This window comes from Pundamilia nyererei, unplaced genomic scaffold (assembly GCF_000239375.1).
Source record: "Pundamilia nyererei isolate P.nyererei 1_Seehausen unplaced genomic scaffold, PunNye1.0 scaffold00295, whole genome shotgun sequence".
Classification (NCBI taxonomy): domain Eukaryota; kingdom Metazoa; phylum Chordata; class Actinopteri; order Cichliformes; family Cichlidae; genus Pundamilia; species Pundamilia nyererei.
In genome coordinates, this window is record NW_005187696.1 from 177,635 (window position 1) to 186,805 (window position 9,171).

At 40.1% G+C, this 9,171-nt stretch overlaps 2 protein-coding genes across 3 annotated transcripts in view; both read right to left on the bottom strand.

Annotated features, from left to right (window-relative positions):
- LOC102214202 (26S proteasome non-ATPase regulatory subunit 11A) overlaps window positions 1–613 on the bottom strand; it is a 12,803-nt gene extending 12,190 nt beyond the window's left edge. The window contains exon 1 of the mRNA XM_005750986.2: window positions 447–613. Within this exon, the coding sequence (XP_005751043.1) occupies window positions 447–537 (91 nt within the window). The 5' untranslated portion in view covers window positions 538–613. The remainder of the gene's footprint in view (window positions 1–446) is intronic.
- Window positions 614–1,736: 1,123 nt separating this feature from the next.
- rpain (RPA interacting protein) lies at window positions 1,737–4,457 on the bottom strand. Of its 2 annotated transcripts, none has more exons than XM_005750989.1 (7): window positions 4,275–4,457; window positions 3,984–4,175; window positions 3,669–3,741; window positions 3,478–3,589; window positions 3,149–3,212; window positions 1,979–2,116; window positions 1,737–1,866 (listed from the first exon to the last, which is right to left on the bottom strand). In XM_005750989.1, exons 1-7 carry the CDS (start codon window positions 4,344–4,346, stop codon window positions 1,837–1,839), a joined length of 681 nt encoding a protein of 226 aa, XP_005751046.1. In that variant the 5' UTR covers window positions 4,347–4,457; the 3' UTR covers window positions 1,737–1,836. The 2 variants fall into 2 exon arrangements, with proteins under 2 accessions (XP_005751046.1, XP_005751045.1); XM_005750988.1 differs by having other exon boundaries at window positions 1,979–2,119.
- Window positions 4,458–9,171: the final 4,714 nt, after the last annotated feature.

The following is a 9,171-nucleotide window of genomic DNA, read 5'->3' on the forward strand; positions in this document are numbered from 1 at the left end:
CGCACTGACATGCGTTATGATTAAGACGGTGATATTAGGCAACAAACTCATTTTCACTTAAGTTTCTTTGTCGGCCTGTCATCTGACTAGACAAGGGATAGCTGCTAACAACGCTGGCTGCTAGCTAACATTAACTAGCCAGCTGTCACCCAAATCACTGTCAAATGAATGAGCGGGGTAGCTAACATTAGCTTGTCTAATAAGCTAGCCGGTATATTGCTAGCCGGCTAGCCCGCTGCTGCTGACTCACTGTGCAAAGCAGTCGGCAAAAAGACACGGGCAGCACTGAGCTAGCTAGCTCGCGTTAGCTTAGCCGCTACCTAGCGAGCAAAGAGCAAGCCTGGCTAACTGAGCTGCTCCAGGACTGATGGAGCAAAGTAAAAGGCTCTGTGTCTACTCGTGAAATAACTTTCTCTCTAGCGCCACGTTTTGCGGAATATATTTACCTATTGAATGTAAGATATCAATAGAGGCATTCCGGTCTGTTCCAAGAAGAGACTGTGCTCTCTGAAACTCAGCCACTGCCGCGGCTGCCATCTTTCCTCTGCCTGCCTCCGCTCCACTTTGCTGGTGGTTTTCCGGTCAGGTCGTTCACAGGGTTGGAACAATGTCTCCCTCTACAGGTCGCGCCCAGTACTACGCTGGGAAACGGCGCTTGGAAAAGTTTCACGGCATATTAAGCTCTAACAGCAATGCACAGCATTAACTGTCTCATTTGTTAATTATGTTTTAACAATTTTTAACATACATGTTTCCTCCAGTCATTAATTCCTCCAGTCATTAATTCCTCCAGTGAGGAATTAATGACTGGAGGAAACATGTATGTTAATGCAGAGCGTTAATGACTGGGGCTGCAGAGCCTCAACGAGGCCATTTCTGTGACAATTTTTTTTTAAAATGCTGAGGAATGGGTTTTTACGCAGCAAGGGAAAGACTGTATATTAAAGATGGACACATATTCCAGTTTTCAAACCAATGCGACGGGGCTTTAAACCCCTTTCTCTTGTGCAAAAAACACATCACGTGTTACAGTAGTGTCCTCAATAAACACTTTGCTGATGGGCTCAATTTTCAGTTTTAACTCATACTGAACACAGCATGGTTTATATGTTCTAAATGATGGTACTGTGCAGTGCACTCATTTACACAAAAAACTACACCACTCAGGTTTTACAAAGGGACTTTGCAAACCAGGGAGTTAGCAGAATGTAGCTACATCCTTTACATACAGTAAAGGTGCAAATATTAACTTTTTCCCCATAAAGACAACATTTAACTGCTTCCACTTTACCCTTAACGGTGAGTTTTGCCATCTGAGTATATCAATAAAGTCGTGATTTGACCATTAGAATCGTTTCTGGGTTTTTCCAGTGGTAGCTGTATATGCAGAGACCAGTTTGACTAACTTCTGATTTAAAACCAGTCATTTTGTTCTACAAGCATGAAAGAAAAAAAATATTTAAAACTCAAGCACGATTATTGTTTAGAAAACCAACACTGTTTCTGTTTTGCTCCTAGTTTTTGGTGAAGTTTAGCAGTGACAGCTTTGCCATTTATGATATGCTGTGTAAACTCAGACAAGCGTAATAATGTTAAACTGTCTAAATTGTATATATTGTGTATATTTTTTGTTTTATTCTTGATTTTATTTTCATCATGACTGAGATAAAGTGAGAAAATCAGAGCTCGACTCTACCGAGCCAAAAAAGTAAAGAAAAGAAACGTCATCATCCGTTTAATATACAAAATTGCCTTTATTTAATAAAATATACAAAGAGCACAAAAAACTCAAAATCAAATCTCACGAGTGGAGTCACTCATGACAGCCGTCTGCGTTCACAGGACGATGGATAGGTAGTCACAAACCTAAAGTGAGAGTAAACGAGAACATCTGGATGTTTTAGACCGACAGCACCTCAAACTCTGAGACGTTAACGACACTTGACGTGCGAGCTGTGTGGATGAACGGGCACCATACCTTGCAGCTTATCATGAGGTTGGGAGAGCCTTCTATGTTAGGAGCTACAGAGAACACCGGGTTGTGGAGACAGTCTTCCATGTGCTCCGACACCCTGGACTCCAGAAGATGCTGCAGGACATCAGGAGTGATGCTCTGCTTCTAAGGACAATGCAGACATTTCATCATGTTTCCACTTTCTCTCCTCTTCCTTTACCTTCACAGGCTTTCAGCATATTTTAGCCACGTACACTATTTTTATTTTATTCAAATCAAGACAGTCCGTACAGTCATTCTAATAAGAAAGTTTTCAAATAAAACATCTGGTCCTCAGCAGGTTTGCCAAGTCTCTAAAAAGAACACAGTAGCTCAGCTTAGGTCTGGAAGGCTGCATATGAAGGAACTACAAGGAAAACCAAAAGAACAAATTCCTTTTAATACTACAAGTGGAGATGTTTGGCCATAACAGCTGTGAAGCACAGTGGAGGAGGGGTCATGATTTGGGCGCCTTGCAGTAACAGAGTCACACATCTGAAGAGTCAAATGTGAGGACATCAGTCCAACAGTTACAGCTGGGCTGAAACTGGATCATGCAACAGGACAAGAACCAAGAACAGCAACAACAACAACAGAAGGGCTCAGAAGAAGAAAAAATACTGAAATGTTGTGGTAGAAACTTAAGAGCAAAATTCTGGTGGTAATACAGGAAATGATGGCTTCAGGTTATTGCAGCTAAATGTGCTTTTGCAAGGTTCTGTAGTTGTATTTAGATCATTTTAAAAGCTTAGTTTTTATAATGGACTGTTCTTTTTCATGCAACCATAATTGTTGTAGTTAGGATGAACAGGCTAGGGAATACACTGTGAAGGAATCTCCTCACTAAGGCAATCCAGCTGACACAGCTCTGTGTGCCCGTACACACAGACAGGAGCAGCTTGTCACTTTTGGGGCATTTTAGCCTAAATCTAAACTCGGGACAGACGGCTGCTGGGACAGGGGAAGAACACACAGGCCTACGAAACTGTGTCAAATTATTAAGGAGGAGAACAAAGACTGAATTTACGATGCAAACTGACAGAAATAAGGCATTCATGGACAATAACAGAGTGCCAACCAGCTATGATTTCTAAAGTTAGTGAAGCCTTCATGACGAGTTGTTTTTTTTAATAGATTAGAGTTCAGCAGACAAACCTTAGTGTTGATATAAACTCCACAGGGGCAGGAGATAAAGAAGCTGTTGATGTTCAAGTTGTTCCTGTAAGATTAAGAAGCAAGCTCAGGTTGACTGACAGGATCGCATGCCAAAAATTCTGAATTTCATGTCAGTGTTTCATGACACACTCGGTGTGAAATGGCCTTCAGATTCTATTTGTGACAAAGAAGAAAGTGTGCGTGCGACCGCTCTGACAGAAAACGTTTTAAAGCAAGTCGACCGCTTTAAATCCCAGTTAGAAATCGCGAAATGAGAAACAACCAATTGTTGCTGTCACGTGTTTAAAGCGATTGATTTCCAAACTCACGTGTGACATATGGGGCAAATAATACGCATCTCATCCATTCCTTCCACGACAGATGATATGTACTGCTGCTCAAACAGCTGGTTCTTCTCGTACTCTTCAATAATGGACATCTCTGCAGCACAGAGAAACACAGAGGCTCAGAATCAACAGGATCACACACGCTGGATCTCCACTGAAAATACCTGTGTTACCTTCAGACATGAGCTCCTGCTGGATTTCCTCAAGCACCGCCAGTTCATCGTACTCCCTCATAACACCCAACATCTGTAAGGAAAAGTGTCAGACCAGTTCTCCTTCAGATTACACCAACTAAGCTCTCATCTGCTCTCAGTGATTGTAATCAAGCCTTTACATGCAGCACAGTGTGAACGCCAAAGCAGTTTTCACATTATAAAGATTTTTATCTAAATTAACAGCTAAAAATGACCAAATAATGAGAGACAAACGAAATCCAAACACAGAAGACATTCCTAATAAGAAATGAGGATATGCTGGGAGAGACAGACCTCTGCCATGCCCGCAGGTCCCCACAGTGAGGGCAGTCTCTGGTCCTCGGACTGCAGCGCGCTCCACTCCTCCTCCATCACCTCCTGGACGATGATGGAGGCCCCGGAGCTGCTACACTGCTGGCTCTCCCCCATCTGCCGGTATTTCTCCAGCAGCCTGGCCCGACTGTTTTTTAGCCTGTCTACACAGCGCTTAAAAGCACAAGAAAATATCGCACTGCAGCGTTAGAGTCGTAGCCTGAAAAAGTTAGCAACACGCTAGCTAACTAGCTCTCCGACACCTTGCAATACCTTGCGATATGTTTCTTTCCATGGCGGAGTCGTTCCTTTATAAAGTGAGCGGTGCCTGTGCAGAGCGTCCATCAACCGTCTGTGGAGGATGTCCGTTTACAATTGCTCTTTGAAACAACCGGCTAAAGTTGGAGAAGACTTCAAAATCAAAACATTCCGGCTTTACGCCCCGCCACCCGGAAGTTGACGTGTACTGGACCGGATTGCATGACGGGTTATGTCGTTTTTGACTGAAAAATACTAAAACAATAGATAAATAAATAATAAAATAAATAAAATAAAAGTCCTGTCAGCTTTAAAGAATTGAAATAATATGGGTAATGAATAATTGGATTCCCCACATTACTCATATCAGAGGCAAAATATCGAAGTCTCTGGCAATTCTCTATAAGGTCAAGGATCTCATAAATCAAACATCATTATATACTCTCTATTGTTCTATTATACTGCCGTACATGACATACTGTGTGGAAGTGTGGGGAAACACGTATAAGACACACACTTATCCAATATACATTCTGCAAAAAAGAGCAATAAGGATAATAAATAAAGCTACTTCAAGGGAACCATCAAATCCACTTTTTATCAAATTAAATATTCTCAAATTTAAAGATTTGGTTGACCTCAGAACTGCGCGAACAATGTATAAAGCAGCAAATAAATCTTTGCCCCACAACATTCAGAACTTGTTCCAAATAAGACCAAATACTCATGACCTGAGAGGAATCCTTGTGTTCAGCAGGCCAGTAGTAAGGACAAATGTAAAATATCAGAGCGTCACAGTCAGAGGAGTTAGTGTGTGGAACACCTGTACAGATGAAATCAAGACAAGTACATCAATACAAAAATTCACATGACTGTTCAAAAATAATAAATTGCATGAATATAGGAAATCTTCCTCTCAGGGACTGAGTTGTCTCATTGTGTCCTCTTTTTTTTGTTTTATATAGATCAAGGCCTGAGTAACCCAACCCTAAGTGTTCATTAAGGTGTTTGTCACATAGATATAAAACAAGCTCAGAGATTAAGCGGGTGTTATAGACAGGGTGATTAGTTTATGTAAAAATGTAGTTTGTTGTTGTTCTGGTTTACGTGCTGAAAATGGTTTTTATTTGTGTATGTTCAATGTGTTAGACTTGTACATAGTTAAACATATATGATCAAATAATGTTGAATCCTGGATATGGATTTGTAAGCAATGAAATTTGAAATAAGGGGGTAGGAACAAGAAAAGTGTAAACTTCATCTACTCCTTTTCGAGCATACGCATTCTGTAGACAAAGATATATTCATGAAAACTTGATGATTTTTAAGTTTTGTTTTTTGTTTTTTTCTGTTGTTATTTCAATTATATTTGCATGTTCGAAATAAATTATATCTATATCTATTATATCTATAGATTAGACACGAGTGTATTAAAATTTATGAAAGTCAAACTGATTTTACTTCATGGACCACGCAAATCCCACTTTAATCTTCTGTCAGCATAAAGAGGTTTAATTGCATATTTAAGCCCTGAGATACATTAAAATAATAAAAAGTATAATTTCTACAGAGCATCTCAATGTTTCTACATGATAAAGAAACTGTACGGAAATAAACGTGTCAAATTTTAGAAAAACTTCTGGAAGGTGTAGCTCAGTGACTCGCCTCTAAAATTGAAAGTTGGGGGGGGGGGGGGGGGGGGGGGTTAAGTCACTGTGAAAAAGTGAAAAAACAGGAACTTTCCTCTTTCGTGTATTTTTTTAAATCTATTTCCTGATTACTTTGGTGTAACATTAGTAAAAATAAATAAATAAAGCTGTAAAACTTAAACAGTTAAAAGTCCAAAAATGTAATTTTTCCTCCTTCATGTTTTCCAATGCAGCAGGGCCAGAATGGAGCTTTTGCCGGGCCAATTATGGCACCCAGGGCTTATGTTTGACACCCTTGCTTTAAAGATGTGTCCAAACCACCATTTATGGAATAGATGTTATGAGAGAAAACACCAAAAAACGAATATAAAGAAATGTTTTTACTGTAGTAAGAAACTGACGATATTTCAGAGGTTTTATTGGAGGGGTGCTTTGACCCTTTAAGATACTATACCACAAACAAAATTAATGAATTACACCTGAAATAATAAATAATAATAACAATAATAAGTTAAATATAATATTTCTAATTCAACAAAGCAAAACAATCAAATGTTAAAATTTTAAAAGCTTTCCTGATCTGTTATACAGTAATGCATATACTATTATATATTGTACATATATTTATTAGTCTCAGATTTAGCCATTCTTATATTTTGCTTGTTTTACGTTATTGTATTTTTGCACAACTCTGTTGCTTGTGAAGCTCGCACACAAGAATTTCACTCACATGTACTGCACCAGTGTACCTGCACATGTGATGTGACAATAAAAGTGATTTGATTTATTCAGCTGTTGACACACAGTCTTGTGTCATCCTCAGTCTCCTACACTCATTTAAATCCTAAAATTACTTCTGCTCATTGCCAGGTTAACTACGGGGCCACAGGAAAGGAAAAAAAGATGTCGCTGGGCCAACTGGGAACCAACCAGGATGCAGAAATGTATCTGGCAACAGTTTGGTCATTTAAAAAAAGTTTTGTTCACTGAACAAACTGTAATTAACTCATTCACTGCCAGCCATTGGCAGTGAATGAGTTAAACCCATTGACTCATGCACTGCAATTGACGGCTATAGACGTCAATGGCAGTGAATGAGTTAAAGACAATTGTAAGTTGTAACCTTAGTGGAATAAGCTGAGGGTTATACCACAAGACACAGGACAAAGGACCAGGGAGAGTTGACACAATGGTGCAAGAGGTGAGCCTGAATACTGCCTTGTTTCGGCATCCTGAATGCATCATGCCACAAAGCATAAGCTCAACAGCAACGCACTGATTGCTGATCAATACTGTATCCCCACTGTGCTTCATTGTACCTTTAAGAATATTGAAAATCATTAAGCATCTGATCCATAAATCTGAATATTGATTTATTTGTCATATATTCATACAGTCACCCATCAGCTGTGCTTTACTGTGTATCTTATTCTTTGCAGGATTTAGATAAAGCTTCCTCTTTAAGAAGCTTTACAAAAGTCCCTCCTCGTGTCCCACTCAGTGGCCTCTGTTGCCCGTGGGTAGAGCTGTATTTGGGAAGAGAGCCATTCAGATAAATCCATTTTCCAGCTCACTGCGTCTGGATCATGGATGAAAAAGTGTTACTGCTGTTGGAAAACAGCTGTACAGGCTGATTTTACACTGACTTTCATCTGGAGAGAGACTGCGGGAAGCATCGGGTTTTGGTGTCTGCTGCAGAGTGTCAGGGAAGTGGCTGCAAAAGGGTTTGTGATTTTCCTCCTGATGAGTGCTGGTTGTCATTTTTAAATAATGTCATAACTAAGTACATTTTGTAAATATCTGGGTAGTGATTGGCTGAACTGACAAACTGATTATTGTCTCATTATCTTCTTTCAGAGTTACACTAGTTTTCCTTTTTTTTTAAAGCATTTTGCTGTTCACTGACTTCATCAAAATAATGCCTTCTTCTTTGATTAATTGTGCTGACAGACCCTTAAACCTAATTTCACTGAAGTCACTGTTTATTTTCATAATAGTTTCCAATTTTAGATATCGTTTAATGCTACTGAAGTGTTAAATGACATTTTATGTGAACACTCTCCTTAGCCAAAAAAGAGCAGCGGCGTCAGATCTGTATGTGTAAGTGCAATGTGTGTGTGTGTGTGGATGTGGGGGGGGGGATTTCCAGTAATCAGTGCTTTGATGAGCAGGAGGGTTGTGATGAAGGCCATAGCTCTAAGGAAGCAATTGTTTTTCAGTCTGTGCGTGTGGGCATTGATTGTTCTGAGCCGTCTGCCAGATTGCTGTGATTCAATCAAGGGGTGGCCAATGTAACACAGTTGGAAAGAGCACGCTCTTCATGGTTTTTATTGCAAAAAATAAGTAAATAAATGTACCAGCAATATCTGTGTGAACTGAGCCAGCTTCAGCTTTCTAACCAGGTTCTGATTGTGAGACGTCATCCCTGCTGTTGTAGTGATGTCAACCAGCTTACAGATAAAACGGTTCAGAAAGCAGGAATGTAGGAGTCGTGGTTTCAGGATCAGAGTGGAAGTTTCAGCTCTGAGGAAATCATGACCCCAGTAAACAAGGACAAAACACCTAAGGAGTCCTGGGGTCCCTTCCCAGGCGCAGGATGAAGTGGGGGAAGATCTCATCTCTTTACTGGGGTTTCACCCTTAATCCCGGTGATGATAAAGATCCACGCCTTTTTTCACACCTTGACTCATGTGATGACTCACATGATTAATAGGGTTAGTGGCCCTCGGAACTATGGGAACAATCCCTACTAGGAGTTAAATACCTGGGACTCTCCACCATTTGGTTTTAGAACTGAAGAAAGCTCTTGGATGAAGTCCATTTGACTTCCTTTTTTCAACCACTCAAAGAAGCCCTGACCTGGACAGCCACAACCTGGGCGGACACACTGGGAACATGTATGTAGCTTTCTGTCTCTTTAAGAATGTTAAATAGAAAATATAGTCCCAGGGCGCTACTTTTATGTAGATTGTGTATGTAAGGAGAAAATAATTTTTTAACATCTTTCTGAGAGAGGAGCTGGTTAAGACTGAGTCAGCTGACTAAATGGTTCTTTTCTACTCAGCTTGCGCACTTTATACAACCCCTTTCACTCATTTATACAACACAAGTTCTTTCTGTCTAACCTTCACACACATTCATATTTCAGTGAACACATCAGAGAGCAACTAGTACATCCCTCAGTATTAGCCCTGTGATGGAAGGGAAGGTGTGTGTGTGTGTGTGTGTGTGTGTGTGTGTGTGTGTGTGTGTGTGTGTGTGTG